The sequence below is a fragment of the Eretmochelys imbricata genome, chromosome 1 (assembly GCF_965152235.1).
Source record: "Eretmochelys imbricata isolate rEreImb1 chromosome 1, rEreImb1.hap1, whole genome shotgun sequence".
Classification (NCBI taxonomy): domain Eukaryota; kingdom Metazoa; phylum Chordata; order Testudines; family Cheloniidae; genus Eretmochelys; species Eretmochelys imbricata.
In genome coordinates this window covers 260,001,662-260,023,367 of record NC_135572.1, presented here as the reverse complement: position 1 = coordinate 260,023,367, position 21,706 = coordinate 260,001,662, and the positions used below count along the sequence as shown (strand labels likewise).

General features: G+C 43.7%; 1 protein-coding gene across 1 annotated transcript in view; it reads right to left on the bottom strand.

Moving 5' to 3' along the window:
- TXNRD1 (thioredoxin reductase 1) overlaps positions 1 to 19,687 on the bottom strand; it is a 52,216-nt gene extending 32,529 nt beyond the window's left edge. The window contains exons 1-3 of the mRNA XM_077828645.1: positions 19,594 to 19,687; positions 9,304 to 9,467; positions 5,519 to 5,579 (exon numbers count right to left, since the gene is read on the bottom strand). Of these exons, the coding sequence (XP_077684771.1) occupies positions 5,519 to 5,579; positions 9,304 to 9,467; positions 19,594 to 19,687 (319 nt within the window). The remainder of the gene's footprint in view (positions 1 to 5,518; positions 5,580 to 9,303; positions 9,468 to 19,593) is intronic.
- Between the last annotated feature and the right edge of the window lie 2,019 nt (positions 19,688 to 21,706).

Here is a 21,706-nt window from a genome sequence, read left to right as displayed (position 1 = left end):
AGGGTTCCTGCCAGTTTTACAATGTATTTAGAAAAAAATAGGGAAATTAGATTTTCTGTGGTTAAGTTTTTAACAGTTCTAAAGAAAATAACTACCAATATTTTTCACTCTCAGCTCTCCAGAAAAAAAATCCCTCATCAACCATTAGTTTTTCATGCTAATATCTTATGAAAATTTATTAAAAGTTCGGGATGGTTCTCTTTTGGTTAGTTTCTTCAGAACTCTGCCTTCAATTGCATCTGTTACCATGACTAGGGTTACCATATTTCAAGTTCCCAAACAGAGGACACTGCCAAGCGGGGGGGGGGAGGGAAGAGTAAGAGGGGAGGTTAAGTTGGGGGTGCTGGAGGGGTATTTAGGGGGTGGGGTTTCCCTGAGAGAGATATTTGGGGGTGCTGGAGGGAGTACCTGTGGCCTCACACTCAAGGTGGGGGTCAATGTCACACTCCCTGTCACAGTGGCAGGCCCGCGACATGGCACCAGCACGTCAGTCAGTGCTTGCAGGCTTTTCCCCATACCCAGGGCAGGGAGCCTCAGCCTGGCCCGGTCACTCTCCTGGCCAGGCTCAAAGGCGCCGCAGCACGGCAGGCGGCATGACTGAGAGGCACTTGGCAGCTCTGCTTACCTGGCAGGCCGGGGTGGGGTGGGTGGGATCCAGCAGCTGCGGATGCAGGGGAGGGACTGATCGAAGCACACAGACCGCCCTTTCTGAGCTGCGGCATCTGCTCCACTACCCCCCAGACATTTCCTCTTATTTGAAAAATCCTCCCAGATGGAGAGCAGACTACCAAAAAAGAGGTCATATCCGGGAAAACCCAGATGTATGATAACCCTAAATATCACAGAAATTTTTGACTTCATAGAACTCAAATGCCAAAATTATTACATGCAGCACGTTATATGTGAAATCTTAGAATGCCCAACTAAAGACACAGATAATGTGACTGATTGAAAGCCAGTTCTGTGGAGTACTTTATCAATGTGAAAAAAAAATCTACCCACTTATGTTCAGAGAGGTTTGTATAACAAATTAGTAGAAAACAACAACTAACATTCTCCAAGCCTGATGATTTATGATCTGGCACAGCACTGAATGAGGAGAAGAGGCAAGGTTTGCACACAACAGGTTCTATGACCAGCTCTGCTCCTGAATCTCCATGTAACTTTGGTCAAGTCATGTCGGGCCTGATTTTCAGTAAGTTGGTCAGCACGCACTTGTGTGTATTTAGTTGTGCGCATACTTCTGCTTACTACAGGATACACAGTGCAAATTCTCGTTTGCACATGCACATGGATAGATACACACCTGTCCTGGATATGTGCATACATATCTGGTAGTAAGCACACAAAGGAGAAATGCAACTGTGCACTCAAATACAGACAGACCAACTTACTGAAAATTAGCCTTTAACTTTATTATTTCCATTTCCTACTCCGTAACTTAGGGATAATACTCACCCGAGACACCAACTTTCTAATTTCCCTGGGAGCGCTCAACCCCCGCTCTACCCCAGGCCCTGCTCCCACTGCAAACCTTCCCCCAAGGCCCCACCCAACTTCTCGCCCCTGCCACACCTCTTCCTGCCGCGCCCCTGGGAAGGAAGGAGTCAGGTAATTGCCTGATGAGCACCCGATTCCAATCAAGGCTGAAAGAGCTCTACTCAAAGGGAACACTCCAGGCAGCAGGTTGGCTCATGTGGCAGGGGGACTCCCAGGAAGACAGTCTATAGTAGGGGTGGCCAAACTGTGGCTCACGAGCCGCATGAGGCTCTTTTACAGTTAAAGTGTGGCTCTTGGAGGACCGCACGATGCCTCCCCCATTCTCCACCTACCAGACTCAGCAGCGGGAAGAGGAAGGGTGACCGGGCCTTACAGCAGGGTGGTGGAGTAGGGCCTTTTGCCCAGTGGGGCTTCAGCCCCATGGGGTGCACCTGCCGGGGCTTCAACAAGAGCTGGGCTGAAGCCTTGTGCCTGGCAGGTGCCTCCAGCAGGGCATAAGCCCCAGGCCCTGGCAGCTGTGCCCTAGCTCTTGAACTTCTGAAGATTGTTATATGCGGCTTAGAGGGTCAGTAACTTTGGCAGCTTCTGGTCCACAGGAAGACTGGGAAAGAGTTGCCTGGCAGGGGCACTGGAACAATTTATATAGTGAGGATGCTGAGAGCCACTGAACCAAATGGTAAACCCTCTATATGATGGAAACCACTTCAGGACAGAGGGTGAGACAGCACTCCCAGCACAGCGCCAGGTGCTGCCAGGTGCAGAGAGGCTCTGGCAAGAAAGTCCTTGGGTTGTGGGAAGGGTGGCTGCTGGATTTATGTTGAACTGTTTGATTTTGGGGTTTGCTAAAGATTGTCAGTGCAAACAATAAATGGTGCCCTAAGGAAAGGGACTGAACAGACGCCGAGTGTGGTGTTTAATCCTTCCTGAGCGGAGGGGACAGGACAGCAGCCTACCCCAATACATGCTGAGGAATACTGAGACACAGTTTTTGAATACCTCCCAGGATTTGTATTGAGGGAGAACATCCCCTCTGCTAAAAAAATATAAAAAAAACCCTACAAAAAGTCAGAGTTCTATGGACCTTAAACAAATGAACCTTATGTTGTATTCCTATAACAAGTTTAAACAGCTTCAAGAATGTTCATGTAAAACTATCCTCTGAAATGAGATAAAAATATGTTGGTTGGAGAAGGCAAATTGTACACAAATAACTCTAGTCACCCCAAGTATCTACCAGGAGAACTTAGTCATGAATTCATAGCTTCTTGGCCACTCCCTTGTTGCACTGGGCAAACAGCCAGAGATGAATGACAAAGCAAAGAAGCTATCCTGTTTGTTCTGGCAAACACTCAGTAGGATCTCTTCCATTAATGGTAATTACAATAATGCAGAGAGTTGGTGAATCTATATTTTCCCTCAGATACCCTGAGGAATATGCTAGTTTAACATCCACAAGCAGGTCTTGGATCTCACATCTAGCACATTTAGATCCTTCTCTGAGACAGAGGGCATTTAAGGCCACTCTCATAGTTGGTGTAAATTAGCATCACTCTAATGAAGTTATGACTTCAATGAGGGTGACCAGACGTCATGATTTAATAGGGACAATCCAGATTTTTGGGTCTTTTTCTTATATAGGCTCCTACTACCCCCCACCCCAACCCCTGTCCTGATTTTTCACATTTGCTGTCTGGTCACCCTAACTTCAGTGGAGCTGTGCTAATTTACACCAGGTGAATATATGGCCCATAACATTAGGAAAACCCATCAAAAGCTGGTTGGACCACGATATTGGACTACATCTGGCACACTGTAACATTAAAGAAAATATGAAACTCCCCCGCCCCGTCACTAAATATACACTAATGTTAACAGCGCTATGAGATGGATTGTGTCTTAAAGGCACAACCCTGCACTGAATGTGTAAGGAGGGACTATGCTGCAATGGTAGCCCAGGAGGAATTCTTTCTAGGGTTTCCAGGAAGTGCACACTGCAGCTCTGCCACCCCTGAAATGGATGCAGTGTGTACTCTCCTCACGTCTGGGCTCACCTGCTGGCCCACGCACAGACTCTACCCCCGTGCCTGCCCCCTTTGTGGAAAAAAGCATCCTGTGATAGCTCAGTGGAGCAGGATAAGGGGAGAAAAGCACAAAGAGCTTTGACCCCAGCCCTTGTGCCCCCTGCACAGGGTCCGTTAACAATCTGATACTATAAAAAAACCAAGAAACTCTTTGCAGCATTAAAAAGCCAAACAAAATTCAATATTAAGTGCAAGAGTAAAATGGAGGGCCTGATTCTCATTTACTCTAAGGCCCCACCTGAGAACTTCAGACTAATGTTTGTGTAACTTCTAGTGCTGTAAGGAAAAAAAAGCAACTGTTGCTTACATAAGAAAGTGTGGTAGGTGTAAACCCTTAAAGTACTCGCCATGCAGATCTAAGAACTGCACTTCAAGACGAAGGTCTTTGTTGATTTAAGTAAGAATTTGCTCTCCATATCACAAAGCAGAAACTTTCTGCTGATTGACACTGGCGTGCACCAGCAAGAGAACCTTTACACAAGAATGAATTTGATTGAAAAATTAGCTGTCATTACTACTCTAACAATCTGGAAGAGACAACTTAAAAACAAATGCCTCGTTTTAACAATGATGTGCCAGTTGCTTTACTCCTATCACCTAGACCCTCAGCAATATGAGTTACATTAGTTTACAGTTCAACAGACTCAGGTCCGGGGGGCAAATTCAAAGGTAATGTGCATAAGGCTCTTTTGCAGGGTGATGAGTGGGGGTAAATCATAAGACTAGATCTTTGCCCCAACAATTTCTCTTTGTGATCTTGCAGAGGGCAGCTATGCTGGCTTTATGCCAGTGGCTTCTGCCACCCCTCAACCCCATTGCAAGAGATGTATCAGGGCTGGCTTGGGTGACCCTGCACTGATCCCTGGCCAAAGGACCATTGTAGCCCAAATTACCATAAAAATTAAAGCAGTCCTGTGGATAGTCTGTGTCAGGGGATGACCCAACCCCTGGCCCTGCTGAGATCAGAGGAAACATGAAGGTGGTTTAGAGCCACGTTTGCCTTCACAGCCAGGGTTCAATCGTTGGCTGTGCCAAAGTGAGCAAGTTGGTCAGTCAAAGATAATCTAAATGGGTATAATGTACACACAAGGGACTTTCTATGCCTCTCACTGACATCAGTGTAAGCCAGGAATGACCCATTGAAGACAGAGGAGTTACATTACTGTAATGTCGTAAGTGAGATCAGAAGCAAGCCCTATAGGTATGGATGAAGGCGTACGTTACATGAACTTACAGTCTCACTAGCCTCACCTCTCAATTTAGCTACTTGTGTTTAATGTGTTTGAAAAGCATCGTACGTATAAAAGCAACTTCACTACAATCTCACCTTCTCTCATAGGGGCTAAAACATTAAATAAAAGCAGTATAGGATGAAGGAAGCATCACTATCATTTTCAGATACCATAATGCATATCCCAGCCATAGCTATAGCAGAATGAAACATAACAGCAGTGAATCCCATTTGGTACAGTCGCTAGATCAACCTCACACTTGGTAAGGCAACTCACATCTTTTCATGTATTTATATCTGCTCTTGTATTTTCCACTCCATGCATCTGATGAAGTGGGTTCTAGCCAACAAAAGCTTATGCCCAAATAAATTTGTTAGTCTCTAAGGTGCCACAAGGACTTCTCATTGTTCTTCCATTTGGTACTGTAGTTTTAACAGGTCAGGCAGAGGTTACTCTCAATAGTTGTTCTGAGGAGGCAGGTGAGGAAATGTTTCACCTGTTTTACAAGAATATCTATGCTCTCCATGAGGAAGAGACGCAAAAAAAATTTTATCTTTAGACTACAAGGAAGAACTGCAGTCTCATTGTTTGCAGATACAGCCAACGAGGAAGTAGTCACAGGAAATATTAAGAAAGACTGTGGTGCTCACAGACTGTGAGTATATTTATTAGCATACAAGAAACTCAACTGCAAAAGAGCCTTACCTGTCTTGTCTAGTTCAAGTGAACAATAGGGAACGCTCATGGATTTGAACAGCTCCTTCACCTGCATAAAGCACAGTGTATAAATATTGACATTAACACAAAGCACTGAACACCGAAATTTTCCGTTCTTCCCTCTACTAGGCCACGCATTTATCCTCCTATCTGCTATCTACATTTAGCCCATAAGAATCCTCCCACTGAGAGGCGTGTAGATGAATGGCCAGGGAAGAACCTCACAGGTCATAGGTTCTCCTCCTGGCTCTGCCACTGCCTCACTGTGTCCTTGCGCAAGTCACTTAGCCAGTCTCTGGGAAACACTGGGCCTTACTCCCAATGGTGAGCAGTCACTGTCTTGCACAAGAAATTCCAATGAGTTCTCTTAGGGGCCAGAGGCCAGTGGTATAAGTTAGAGCAGCCTTGAAACTGCTCTAATTCAACCAGCGGCTTAGACCTAGTGATGAGCTGCCAAAATCTTAACTGGTTCCCTCCTCACCCCACGAGGGGGTCGTTGCCCACCCCCGCCCCCCGGGACTCCTGCCCCATCCAACCCCCCGCGTTCCTTGACGCCTCCCCCAGGATCCCTGCCCCATCCCCCTGACTGCCCCCAGAACCAGGCAGGAGGGTCTTGTGGGCCACCGTAGTGGGTGCCCACCCCACCCCTAAGAGCCAGAGGGACCTGCAGGGGGCCAGGTTGGGAGTCCCGGCAGTGCTTACCTGGGGCAGCTCCCAGGAAGCATCCAGCAGGTCCCTCTGGCTCCTAGGGGCGGGGGAGTGTAGCTGGGTAGGGAGCAGGGGGAGCGGCCGCTCCCCCCACTGATCACATCAAAAGTGGCACCTTAGGCGCCGACTCCATGGGTGCTCTGGGGCTGGAGCACCCACGGGGAAAATTTGGTGGGTGCAGAGCACCCACTGGCAGCTCCCCGCCCTGCGCCCAGCCCCAGCTCACCTCCACTCTGCCTCCGCCCCTGAACGCGCCGCCCCGTTCTGCTTCTCCATTCCCCCCACCCCCGGCATCCCGCAAATCAGCTGTTCGGCGGGAAGCCAGGGAGGGCTGAGAAGCAGGCGGCGGCTTCCCGCTCAGGCCGAGGGGGGCAGAGGTGAGCTGGGACGGGGAGTGGTTCCCCTGCGCCCTCTCCCCCCCCCATCCCCCGGTTACCTGCTGTGACACGGGTGGCCCTCCTCACGCCCCCCTGCCCCAGCTCACCTCTGCCTCCCTGGGCCTGAGTGCGAAGCCGGCACCTGCTTCTCAGCCCGCCCCAGCTTCCCATCCGAACAGCTGATTCGCAGGAGGCCTGGGGGGGCGGCGAAGCAGAGCTGGGTGGTGCGTTCAGGTGAGGAGGTGGAGGTGGAGTGCAGGTGAGCTGGGGCAGGGAGCTGCTGGTGGGTGCTCTGCACCCACCAAATTTTCCCCTTGGGTGCTCCAGGGCTGGAACACCCACGGAATCAGTGCTTAAGGCGCCATTTTTGGCTGGTTAAATTTAGAAACCTTTTTAGAGCTGGTTGTCCCTCGCGGAACAACCGGTTCTAAAAGGGCTTCTAAATTTAACAACCGGTTCTAGCGAACCGGTGCGAACCAGCTCCAGCTCACCACTGCTTAGACCACTGTAAACTGGCCCACAGGATCAAGGAGCTGGAACTGGCTACCCAAAGCCCTTCCTCCATTACACTTACCTCCCTAAGCCAAGCAGAATTCAGATGCAGGGTCAAATCTACCCTTCAGTTTTTGTTGTTATCAATTTAATTTTGACAAGCCCTCTAAAATCCATTAAAAAGGAGTTATGTTAGCCTCATAACTAGTAAATCAGGAGTGAGGTAGATTGTTATGCCATATTAGAATTTAGCTGGGCAAGGAATTCATTAATTCTGATGCCTTAAAAATAGAGGTGAACACCAAAGTTCAAAATGTCTTATATTTTCCTCCATTTTTGCCACTCTGTCCTTATAATCAATGCCCTGAGAAAATCAGACACTCACACTATCTTATCTATCCATTACAAGTTTTATTTTACTACTGACACAAGAACTAGAATTATTTAATCTTAGTTGTGCTGTGGTCATTCTGCTCTGCGGCTTTTAAAGTCTTAGGGCCCAATCTTGCTTCCATCCAAAGTTAAGCTTGACTTGAGTGAGAGCAAGATGTCGGATGATTTGAGCTAGAATTCAGTTAAAAATACTTTACATTAACAGTAGGGCTTCTGGTTTTAAGTTTTAACTGATAATACCAATAAAACACTACCAACTTAAAAAAAATGAAATCGGTGCTTATTAAATAAACACTGGAAAAACTCTGGAAATGGTTACTTGTATTTAAGGGCTTGTCTACATGGAGCAGTAATGCACACTACGGCGGTGATTTCTAATGCACTCTAATGTGTTGAGCATTAATTGGTTCGTGTAAACCCTTAGATTCCATAGTGTGCTTTAATATAGTGCTGTTTGAAACAGTACTACATTGAAGTGCACTAGGGAACATTATGAAGTGATTATTTATTACAGTATATACAAAGAGAAAGCCCCTTAGTGCCCTGATTTTTGGACATCTACATAAAATTGCTAAATTAAAAATAAATAATGAATCAAAAATTGCTAAAAATAAATCCTGCAAAACAGAAGCCCTAATAACAGGAACAATGGGGCTGTGCTCTAACACAGATCCCTCTGCTAATGTATAAAATCTTATTCCAATTGCCCATCGTTTTTAAAAATGATGTATTAACTTGAAATAAAACTTCTGTTCCCCTTTGAGAAAATGTAAATTATTTTTAAATTACATCCATTAGAGTACAAATGTACAATTAATGTGTAGAGGCATATGCAGGTAGTTACATAATAAGTGGGAAAATATCTTTATGTAGATGTGAATTTCCTTCTGGGAACTTCTCAACCTGAATAAGAGTTAAACACGTTATCCATAACAGAAAGAAAAAGTGGTCATCTTTTAACAGAAAGATCATGCTTATTTAATCAAACCCAATGAATACGTGAAAAAGGCAGAAACTACTCTTCACAGTTCTGTTTCTCCGAAAGGACAAACTAGATAAATTAATAACTTTTCAAGAAATCTCTAAATAGCAGAGCAAGGGTATTACAGAAGCAAGGTAACTCAAGAATTGGCATTGACAAAGGGATGATAAATTCTGCACCAGAATTAATAAGAAATCTCATCTAGGTCATCTATCTGAGAGCCTGACCCAAAGCCTTGAAGTCAATAGGAAAACTCTAATTTAGGATCAGGCCCTGAATGAATGGGCTGGGATGAAGAGCCAAAATTTAGCCCTTGCAACTTAATTTCCAGGTGGAGAACATCCGGAAACAGAACATTCTATGGCCCTCACTCAGCAAAGCACTTCAGCATATGCTTAGGGTTCAGCACATGCTTAAATATGTCCCACTGAAGTAAACATATGTTAGGTACATGCTTAAGTACTTTTCTGGATTGAGGCCTGTGAGCTGGAAGGTGAGGACCAGATATTTGTCAGGGACAGTGGGACGGGTGCCAGATGTAGGAACAGTCTGCAGCTAGGATGAGAGACCAGACATACACTTTTTAGGGGGGAAAATAGAAAGACGGTTCTGGCCATGGCTGGACTAGGAAAAGTAGAGGAGACAGCAACCGAGACCTTGATCCTGAAAATGACTTCACATGGACAGACTCCTGTGCCCATGTGGAGCCATGCTGAAGTCAATGGGATCTGGCAACTCAATTACGTTAGTGAAATGAAGGACACTGAACTTGTAAGATATGACAAATCCTGTATATCTCTGCATGAAAATTAACACATTACCTTAGCAGAGAGACTGCATGCTGTGTTACTGAAGATCATAACAGTGTTTTTATCTATGTAGGCCTGTATTTTAAACTGCAGGTCTGTATCTTTATTTTTGCAGGAAGCTGTAATGGCTTGTCCATTGTTTGCATTCTGAGCTGCATGGTGATAATCTTCTGCTGCTATAAGAAATTAAAACAAAGTGGAGTAACCAAAAACCAGACTGTAAAATGGTTTATGACAAAGATGACATGCTGAGAACAGGTTCAGATGAAATTAAAATATTAATAATTTATTTCAAAGGGTTTTTTAAAACAATTCCCTAATTTTAGTCACCTGGTTCCATTGTTCTTTCTCTGTCCCCGCTCACACACCAGCAGGCAAAGTCTAAGGGTATGATTATACTTGGAGTTGGGGGGTTAATTCCCAGCTCACATAGACATACTTGTGCTAGCTCGCATCAAGCTAGTGTGCTAAAAATAGCTGTGTAGTCGCAGTAGCAAGTGGCAGCGTGGGGTAGCTGCCCTGAGTACCAACCCACCTAAACCCCATGAACACATACTTAGCATGGCTAGCCTGTGCTGCCACTCACCGCTGCCCATGCTACCGCAGCTACTGTTTTTAGTGTGCTGCCTCAAAGAGAGCTAGCATGAGTATGTCTACACGAGCTGGGGGGACTCACCCCCCCCCCAACTCCACGTGTAGACGCAGCGTAAGAGCATGAAATGCTGAACTCACGGAAGCCGATGGCAAAACTCCCACTGACTTCAATGAGGCCAGGATTTCATTGCATGACATTTTATGAAAACGCCTTACCATTCACATTTTTTGCCCTACAAATCATAACTGAGGCAAGCTTTCAGGATTTGGCTCTGTTCCTGCAATCGGATCCATGCAGGAAGATCCCTTCATCCTTGTAGAACCTAATTACTGGGGTCCACCTATTCAGATCTCATTTCAGAATTGGAGCCTTCAGCATCATCAGCTGAGCATCAGTGTTCCAAGAGAGGCTCAAACCTTTATCATATTCTTTTCCCACGTGACTGTGGCACGTTTTCAGTAAAGCATATGGGGATTTAGTCATGAGGCTCTAATTAATATTAATGGTGATGTTTTACATGAGGGTAAATAGATTATGTGCTAATCTTAGATGTTTCCAGAGCATTCACAATATAAATTACATAAGCCTAGTATAGAACAAGGTTGAAGCAATTAATTCAATAGCTCCTAAACTTTAATAATACCCCTCTTAATGACAGAATTTACTACTAATTATTTACTAATACTGATTTACTCCAGTATCTGAACATTTCCATCTCCCATTTTATTTTAAAGTAAATAAAACCAGTTAAAATAAACAAATATAAAACTACTGTAGCTTTGTAGTATAACAAATGTCAATAATAGGTCTCATAAAAAGCTTTATATGACACATTTAGTTATAACTTATAAGAACCATCCTATAGGACCAACAATAATTCTTAGCAGTTAGGCTCTGATTAATCAATTTCAGTAGCAGTTAGGAGCCTAAATACCCTTGTGGATCTGGGACATTGTATGAAAATAGTCTAAAAATAGACTAACATTAACTAATTATACCATTTTTCCTGTCTCTCCATTACCTCCCTAATATTTTTTATTTTTCCTTGTCATGTCATGTTTGAATTTAGAATAAAAATCCCACAAACTAAATGGGATTACTTGTCTGTGTAAGAACTGCATAAATGAGTAAGGGTTTCCAGGATCAGGTCCTGAAATTGTGAACTCCTCATGGTTAGAACTGTATTTTTTAGTTATTTGTAAAGCACCACACCCATGTACAATGTAATAGAAAACAGACTAACATAGCTGCTACTGTATACATCATATGGATACAAATAATAGTTAAAATATAAATATATTTCACATTTAATAAAATTCAAACCATTATATAATCTAACATTTCATAATCTTCTGGACATATCCATATCAATTACTGAACAGTAGAATATCATTTTAACATGACTAATAAGATGCAGCATACTGTAAGTGGCATAAACACACTATGTGACTAGTCTCTACAAAGTCTCTATTGTCACTTGTTTGAGATGACCTGCATATCTGGGCTTCCTGCCTTGATGCTCATAGTTATTGTGGTCAACACAAATCTGGGGCAACCACAATAATAACGACTAGCTCTTATGGCAGACATTTAATGGATTAAAAACTGGCTAACTAAGAGCTTTCAAAATGTAAACGAGGAATCATCATCAAGCCGGTAGTTCCTCCCAGCAGTGGGGATCCCCAGGGGTGACAGCAGAGCCCCACATAAAATGGAGGGCTTCGCTAGTTCCCCGGGTAAATGTTTAACCGTATAACTGACAGAATTTTAATTGGTTACATGGTTACTGTTTTTTACAGGTTATTTACATCCCTAATGTAAATATCTAGGGCCAAAAAATGTAGGCCATACTTACTACTTCCCAGATTAGTCATCCATCCTGTGACTCTGAAAAAAGATTTGGGGGCTACGTTAGATAATCAACTGAACATAAGATCTCAGTGTGACGCTGTAGCCAAAAGAGCTAATGCAATCTTGGAATGCAGAAATGAGAATCTTGAGTAGGAGTTGAGAGGTTACTGGTGCAACTGCTGCTTGAATACTGTGTCCAGTTCTGGTGCCCACAGTTCAAAAAGGAGGTTGATAAATTGGAAAGGGCTCAGGGAAGAGCCATGAGAATAATTAAAGGATTAGACAGCATGCCTTGTAGTGACAGACTCAAAGAGCTCAGTCTATTTAGCTCAACGAAAAGAAGGTTAAGATTACAGTCTATAAGTATTTACCTGAGGAACTATATTTAATAAAGAGCTCTTCAAACTAGCAGAGAAATAAATATATAACACAACCCAATGGCTTGAAGTTGAAGCTAGACAAATTCAGCCTGGAAATAAGGTGTAAATTTTTTTAAAGTGAGAGTAATTAACCACTAGACCAAACAGATGTGGTGGATTCTCCATCACTGACAATTTTAAAATCAAGATTGGATGTTTTTCTAAAAGATCTGCTCTAGGAACTATTTTGGAGAAGTTCTATGGTCAGACTAGATGATCACAATGGTCCCTTCTGGCCTTGAAATCTATGGATCTGTTACCCCCTTAACTCTTTTGCAGACCTTTATCTACCCTTAGTCATCCTGTTCCCTCTGCCCCCATTCTTAACTGCTATCTTGGTCCTATCAAGAAAAATCCTGCAAAATTTATAATCTCTAAATACACTGTTTAGTGGCAATCTCTTGTGAACAGAGATTTTTCTCATCATGGTGAAAATATAAATAGGCTTAAAGATTAGTGAACTGGTTCTGGTTCATAGGCACCAGAGATGGTCAAGATGGTGTGCGTGAGGGTGAGGTGTGAGAGGGGAAGAGGAGGGTCAGGCTTGGGTGGGGGGAGAAAGGGTATTCCCTCCACGGCTCTGGGAAGGAACTGTTTTGGTTGGTTGGCCCGCTCCCACCACCTCACAGACACACGCATGCACACCCTTCTCATAGAATCACAGAAATGTAGGGCTGGAAGGGACCTCAAGAGGTCATCTAGTCCAGTCCCCTGCACTGTAGCAGGGCCAAGTAAACCTAGATCATCTCTGACTGGTGTTTGTCCAACCTGTTCTTAGAAACCTACAGTGATGGGGATTCCACAACCTCCCTGGGAAGCCTGTTCCAGAGCTTAACTACCTTTATAGTTAGAAAAAAACTTTCTAATATCTGACCTAAATCTCCCTTGCTGCAGATTAAGCCAATTACTTCTCCTACCTTCAGTGGACATGGAGAACAATTGATCACTTTCCTCTTTATAACAAGCCCTTAACATATTTGAAGACTCTTATCAGGTCCCCCCTCTGTCTTCTTTTCTCAAAACTAAGCTTCCCCAGGTTTTTTTTTAAACCTTTCTTCATAGGTCAGCTTTTCTAAACCTTATATAATTTTTGATGCTCTTCTCTGGACTCTCTCCAATTTGCCCCCATCTTTCTTAAAGTGTGGTGCCTAGACTTGGACACAGTACTCCAGATAAGACCTCACCAGTGCCAAGTAAAACGGGACAATTACTTCCACGTTTTCCACGACACTCCTGTTAATACCCCCCAGAATATTAGCCTTTTTTGTAGTCCTTCTGGCACCCATGAGTGGTGGTGCCCACCTTATAACTTTTAGCCTAGTGGTTAGAACACTTGCCTAGGCTGTGGAAGAACCTTTTTCAAATCCTTTCTCCCTTTCAGGCAGGGGAGGGAACTGAACCTGGGTCTCCCACATCCCAAGCAAGTACTCCTGCCACTGGGCTAAAAGTTATAAGGTGGACACCACCATTGGCCAGATTTTAAATGGGACCCAATCTAATAAGCAGCCCCTCAGCACACTTACAAGATCAGGCCCTGCATGCAAGATAGGTGCCTATCTTCCCCGTTTGACAATCCTTCTGTGGCTTAGGCAGGAGACAGGCGTCCAGATGCCTAGAGGGAGGCAGCAGCGTGCTTGTTCAGAGGCAGAAATTTAGGTACCAAGGGAACTTGTACCCTGAAAATATTGGTGTCAAATTAGTTTAGACGCCTACAGAGTTCAATAGTTTTGTGGATCACTAAAGAGCCTAAAACTGGGACTTAGGCATCTAAAAACTTTTTGTGAATCTAGCACCAAGTGCTTAGGAATTCGGTATCATCCTCCTCATTTTACAGGTGGGGAAACCAAGGCACAGAGGATTGAATTGACTTGTCCAAGGTCACGCAGCAGAGCTGGGATAGAATCCTGAGTCCTAGTCCACTGCTCTAACAAACGCCACTGCCTGATGCACACCAGTAAAACTATTCCTTTCTGAACCGTCTCTATCTATTATTTACTATCAGGTCTGCATTTTAGTGACACAGAACATCACAAGCAAACACAGGGAAGTACTTTGCATTAAAGGAAGAGTACCATCAACCAAGTATCAAAAGTGAACGTGGTGGTCAAAGGAAACCAAGCTTTCCTAAGCAGCATCCCAGCATCTCTGAAAGTGTAGAATGAGTGGGCAGTAGGAGAAAATCCAGATCCTAGAGATTTGCGGTCTGGAAGCTCTCAGGTGTTAGCAGCATGACAAAGGTAGACCTGACAGTTCTAGAAGGGTGGTATATTATAACTTTACTAAATTCAAGACATGACACTATTCAAAATAAAACAAAGTGAATAAAATCCTTTCATTCAATACTGTACACATGATGCAGAAATATCAGTGAATTTCTATAGCATGTATTTCACCTTCATTTAGTTTGTACTAAAACACAAAAGTAAGCTTTAAAATAGCTCAAATATCTCATTCAGCAATTTGAACTGTAAACAGCTTGTTCATTTCTATTAGAAGGAGAGCATTATAGTAATGCTCCATTAATGAGCACCTCTTTTCTTGTGCTTATCTTTAAAAGGATAAATATGTGGTTGAAGGCAGGTATATCAGTCTTAGAATGTTTAAAGACCTTTTAATATGACCTGGAAAAGGTTACCTCAGGTTAATTATAAACACCTGAGTCTAATTAAGGACAGCCTGTGACCTTTAGAAACCTCTTCCAGATAGAGTGAGAGAGAGAGGAGAGGAGCAGGCAGCAAAAGGGCTGTGTGCAGTGAGGGGGGGGAAGGTTTTTCCAAATAAAGAGCTGTTTTTCTCAATAAGAGAAATGTGTTTATTTCTATTTTGGGAGCGGGCCTTGGTTCCCAGCATAGCTGGGCACAGAGTGGGTTAGAGGGTGGCTGGCAATTGATAGCCAGCATATGAAGAGGCATACTCCAGTGAGAGGTAGGAAATGGACTCGTTTGTTTAAGGAAGCTCTTGGACCAAACCTAGGGCCTCCTCTAATACACCAACATGAAGAACTAAACTTCTAGAGTAGGACTGATTTACCTCACACACGCCCAATGCCACTGGGAGAAACGCTGCGCCCTGACATGATGAAAGAGGTGTATTGTCACACATGGTATTAGGGATGGGATTTGGCACAGCTGACTTTTCCCAGGGAGAGGGAAACCATTTTGGAGAATGGAGGAAGTGGTGAGGGTGTGAACACAGTAGGAGACAGTCAACTGCTGATAAACCAGGCAACACAAGACCAAGTCACTCTATGCAAAGTAGTGAGACAACTAAAAGCCCTGACTCAGATGGGAGGTGGCCACAAGGGAACTTAATCCCTGAAGGCTAACAGTTATCTACAAAAAATGACAACAGAGGTATGACATCAAGGCATATCTCCTCACATTTGAAAGAACAGCCCTATAGGAGGCCTGGCTCCGAGAGCAGTGGGCCAGTATCCTCACTTCTGGTTCCTTTTCCATATTGGAAGACCCAGAAGGCATACTATGACATGCCAACAGAAACTGCTGAAGACTACTTCCAGACAACTACAGCCATAGGGGCCCAGAGATTCCACTAGTGGAGATACCCAGAGACAAAGCACCAGATCACAACTGTTCAACCTGATCCATCTGAGACAGGAGTGACTGCCTTCCGGGACCAACCGCATGGAAAAAGATCATGGAACTCTTGGTTTTGGACAGATTCCTGAGAAGACTACCACGAGACCTCTGAGGGTAGGCTGGCCAAAACGACCCTTCCTCTTATGATGATTTAGTCACCCTCATAGAGGGGCACTTAATGGCCAGAAAGCTTTCTCAGATGACCAAAGACGTGCCAGATGACTAAGCCAGTCTCAGTCCTAAAGGCCCAGACCTCAGAAAGTTTGGGTAGGACTATGTTGGGGAGGCGGGATGCTGAAAGAGAGCTGACGCCAAAAAGGGCCTTTGGGAACCAGGGAGAGAAGGCAATGGGATAAGACCTAATAGCTCAAAGAATGAGGGAATATCTGTACACAGTCCAGGGTGTTATGCTTGTTTTGTTCAGTCTTGTTAAAGTTCCTCAAGAATTTAGGTTATTTCACATTTGGTTTTGGGTGTCTTAAGTTGGGCTCCCAAAATCATTGGCCACTTTCAAAAATGTTGATCTTTGTTTCCCCTTTTGTTCCTGTGGGTCTCTCTCACAGCAACCTGGGAGATATTTTTCTTTTTCTAATAAAGGAATATGATTGTGAAACCACAAAAACTGTCAAGAGACATCAGGGCAGGTGCAGGATCTTATGCTATTTTTAACTTATTTATTTTCAAACTGATGAAATGTCCATTTGATGGTGTTATGCTTGTGGGGAACTAGGGGATATAGCAAAACACACAGGAATAAAAAAAAAATGCATATTGAATGAGCATTAGGCTGGCAAGGAAATGTACTGGCAGTTCATATACTAAGGGATAAGTCCTGCTCTCAGTTACTACTGAGGTCACTAAGGGTATGCCTACACTACAAGTGCTGCAGCTATGCAACTGTAGCACAGTAGTGTAGACAGTTGGTACAGCAATGGAAGGGATTCTTCTGTTGTAGAAAATCTGCCCCCTCGAGAGGCGGTAACCAGGTCAACCTAGTGGTGTCTCCACTGGGGCTTAGATTGGCTCAATTATGTCTCTCAGGGGTGTCGATTTTTCACACCCTTGAGTGACATAGCCAAATCAACTTAAATTTTGGGTTAGGCAGACTAGGCCTAAGATTGCACTGATGTAAGCGAGGACAAAATTGAACCCAGAGTCTGCAAGCTCGCATCCGTCAACAGTAATGCTATATGAACACAGCTATGAAGCATTGTTATACTTTAAAAGTCCACACGCACAATAATATGGCAGAAACATTTACAGGAAACAGCACAAAGAGAAATAAAATGAGTTTGGGCCTAATTTGTCACTGCTTTACTCCAGTTTCACGCTGATGTAATTTCATTGATTTCAGTACAGTTATACTGGCATTAATGTAGAGTAACACAGCAGTGATTTGGGCCCCTTCTCTTCATACCATGAAGTTGTGTTGGATTTTGGGGCTCTGCCAGCTATTATTAGTAAAAGAAAATGTGCAAAAGTGATTTTTAATAGTAACAATATTTTACAAGTCTACCCACGAAGGGCCTGATACTAAACTCACTCCAAGATTCCAGTTAGAATCTTTCCATACATGCCAGTGACAAGGAATTGCGTCTCAAGAGCCCAACCCTCAACTCCTACTGAAGTCATCGGAAGTGTAAGGCACTCAGCACCTCACAAATTTTGACCCAGATGTGGAGTTGGGGGAGATGAGGACATGGAGCTGGGGGAGGGGAGGGGAGATTCTATGGACTATATAGTATGTGATCATGTATAAAGCTAAGATTTAATCATGGGTATTTTTAGTAAAATTCATGGACAGGTCACGGGCAATAAACAAAACTTCACAGCCCTGTGACCTGTCCATAACCTGTACTATATACCCTTGACTAAATCTTGGGTGCTCTGGGGGGGTTCCAGGAGCAAAGCTGCTGCTCTGGAGGGGCGGCTCTTCTCTGCGTTGTATTTCTGGGGAAGCTGTATATAAAACAGATGTAAAGTGGTTTACATTATCTTACAGAACTACAAAAGTGTTTTAGCCCTGACAATTCTTCAAGTATCATATATACAAAAATGCTCTATGGCAACAACAAAACAAAAAACAACCAACCTGTATCCAAATTTGAGGGAGTGAGGGCTGTGTATTAAAAACTTTCCATAATCCAAAAATACGTAATGTTTTAAAAGTTTCCTTCAGCCTTGAATGCCCTATTAAAATATTACATATTTTAAATGGCTTTTGGTTTACTCTAGATACACTTAGTTTTTTTTTTTTTTTTTTTTTAATCTCAGCCATTCAGCATTTCAAACCCTTTACATTTTTAAATCACTTTTTACAGTTTTTTAGTGAATGTATTCTTCATGCTAAGTGCCAAGCTGATAGCACTGGAGATGGAAGTCCTGACCTTGATTTATCCATAGAACAAATACAAAACGGACAGCTGAAGTGCAAGCTTCTTCACACTGTACTGCTAGTTGCCTTAGTCCTAACCTGGACTGGACGGACTATCTCTATGGGTGAGAGGACAATTCAGTCTTCATGTCACTTCAAAATTTGCCCTCTCTGCTGTGAATGCTACCAGGGTGCCATTTATGGTGATAAGAACTTCTGTGATATGGACACCTACTCAAGGAATATTGCACACAGTGACTAGTGCTACCATGCTGGTAAATACTAATCACTAGATTTTGATGTCCTTATTCATTGGCATTCTACTCCCTGACTAGCCCCACTCATTTAAGTTAGTTTATTAACGGAGTAAAGTACTACTGAACATCATCATCATTATTATTAATTACTTGTATTATCAAAGTACCTAGAAGTCCCACTCATGGACCAGGTCCCTATTGTGCCAGGTGCTGTACAAACACAGAACAAAATGACAGGTTATCAGAATCTGGCCATAAATAGATAGGAACTGAATCAACCACATCATCTTTGTTTCACATAAACCAGATCAAGATTTTGATAAGTATAAGCAATCACAGAAACCAATTCAATTTCTCAAGTTGAATTTTAGAAACATATTATTACTGAAGCCTTGTCTGCAGTCACACATTTACTTCATTAAACAGGTCTACCTTTTCCGAAATTACATACACAAATACCTAAAAAGTCCCAGTATAAGAAGTCCTGAGTCAGGGTTAGAAGAGGGAATTGAAGCAGAAAGATAGCTACAGAGCTCTCAATTTTATGTTGCCCCCCCACACACACACAATTTTTAGCTTCAGTTTCTGAGACTTATGAATTCTTTTACCAGAAAATCTAAGTGTTTCATTGTCAGTTTATGGACCAGAGCTATCGATTAATTGGCATTTGTCAAGTACTTTGAGTAAAGGGCTGCCAGTACTGTGTATTTTTAGGCAGATATGTAGAAAGATGGTCTATACAGTTATCTATTTCGCTGCAGAGACTCACACCTGATCTACGTAGGAGGCCGACATTTTCAAGAGCAACTAGTGATTTGGGGTGCTTTTATTTTGGGGCACCTAGCTCAGTTCGGGCACCTTAAACGGGCTTGATTTTCATGGGGCAGGCACTTGGCACCTTCTGCAAATCAGGCCCCAATCTATGAAGTTGGGCACCCCAAATCACTAGCCAGTGGCAGGGCTGCACATCTTGGCCGATACCCACACAGAAGAAAAATCGCAGGCTCCCACTGCGGAAGCCCCCGCGCTTGGCAAGGCAGGCCCCCGGCAGGGAGAGACGCGAGGAGGTGGGGAGGCGCTGGGGAGCGGCTGCCACCTGGCACGGGCAGAGCGAACTTTCTGCTGCTGCGGGAGCCGAGCCCCGCTCCCTGCTCCCACCTGCCTGCCGGCTGCCGCCTGGTCCCCGCGCGAGGGGCGGGCTGCCTACCTGCTCGCTGGGGCTGCTCCCGGCGGGGGCTACTGGGGCGGGCAGCCTCTTCGGCCGGCAGCACCGCTTTGCCCTTCCTCACCGAGCTCCCCATGGCGCGGGACTGAGCGCATCCTCCTCCAGCGGCTCCCAGGGAGGGGCCGCGCAGCGCCCTCTGCCAGGCCAGCACCAGATAAGGACGCAAGGGAAGCCCGGGCTGCAGGCAACGGAGCTGCGCCCTCCCCTCCTGCGAGGTGAAGCTCCGCTTGCAATAGCGATAGAGCCGCCGGCAAACCCCGCCCCACATGCTTGCAGCGCAGGAACGGGTTTCCAGGGCGTGGGGCGACCCCTGCCGGCGGACGCGCCTCAGCTACTGAGTGCTGCGGCCGATGCCGGACCGCCTCCTGGCTCCCAAGTGATTCTTTTTTACCCCAGGCTGTTTAACAAACTGAGCTGCCCCGGAGGGAGAAATGTGGAGGGGGAATCACAGCAGCTGTTTAGTGAATTGGCCTGTGCCCCAATCCCCAGTCTTGAGGAGCTGATGAGGAGCAGCTCCCTTGTGACTTTATTAATTAATGTCTTAGCCAGTGGCTGAACAAGAAGTAGGCCTGAGTGGACTTCTGGGCTCTAAAGTTTTACATTGTTTTGGTTTTGAGTGCAGTCATGTGACAAAAAAAATCCATTTGTAAGTTGTGCTTTCACCATCAAGAGATTGCACTACAGTGCTTGTATGAGGTGAATTGAAAAATACTATGTCTTTTGTTTATCATTTTTACAGTGCAAATATTTGTAATCAAAAATAATAATATCAAGTGAGCCTAGTACACTTTGTATTCTGTGTTGTAATTTAAATCAATATATTTGAAAATGTAGAAAAACATCAAAAATATTTCAATTGGTATTCTGTTGTTTAACAATGTGATTAAAACTGTGATTAATTGTTATTATTTTTTGAGTTAATTGCATGATTTAACTATGATTAATCTACAGCCCTAACTTTTAGTCAAGCATACCTCAAACTACTGTACATAGCATAGACACTACAGATGAGGTGTCTTAGAAGTAAAAGATATTACTCAATTTCCTTGGAAGACCTATGCAGCTAAAATAAGGCATTGAGTAAAGGTGGGGGGGATTTTCTTCAATATAAAGATATGCAGAAACTACTACTAAAACTGGAGCTTTAGCAGGTCAGCTCAAGAAGCATATTGCAAACTGACATGGAATTAGAACAGAGCACATGGCAAAACATATTTTAAAAGTTAAATATCCCTACTTTTTTTTTTATTATTATTATTTTTATTTTGGAACCATGCTCAAAGGGACACTACAAAGAGGTTAAGTGAAAAATTAAAAATATGACCTGTCCTTATTGTAATCCTACTTGCAAGCATCCACCCATATGGGAATGCAATGTGGCCTAGTGGATAGAACAGTGGAGTGGAATCAGGTGACCTGGTTCTATTCCCTGCTCTGTTGCTGGCCTGAGGGCTGACCTTGGACAAATCATTTCACCTATCAGTGCCTCAGTTTCCCATGTGTGAAGCGGAGATGATACTTGCCTCCTTTGTAAAATGCTTTAAGATCTACAGGTGAAAAGCACTACATGAGAGCTAGATTATATTTATCTTTTTCATTTCTGATTTCAAAAATATTAAAAAGGGGTAAAAGAGGACAACTTTAACTATAAGTAAATCACAAACAGTAGCACGTGTCCGCATATGCTGTCTAGCTTTTGGAAACATTTGAATTAAAAAAAAAACCAAGGATGGACTCTGAAAGTAAAGATTCTACATATGGGACAATTTTCAGCATGTCTTTTTTTTCCAAAAGCAATAATTTCCAACTTAGAAAGTATTAAAGAAAGAAACATTTGACTTTGTATGTGTCTCACTGAAATTCAGTGGCCTTAGCTATGGAGGAAGTCAGACTAGATGATGATAATGGGTTTCTTCTGGTCTTAAATTATGAGCTACTACAGTTCTGCTTAGAGGCCCCAACCAAAATTGAGATACCCTTATGATAGATGTTGAAGGTACACATGAGAGAGCCAGAATTTACAGTGTAAAGAGACAAGGCAAAAGATGGGAGAGAAAGTCTATGAATCTATAAAAGTAAAACAACAGCATACATG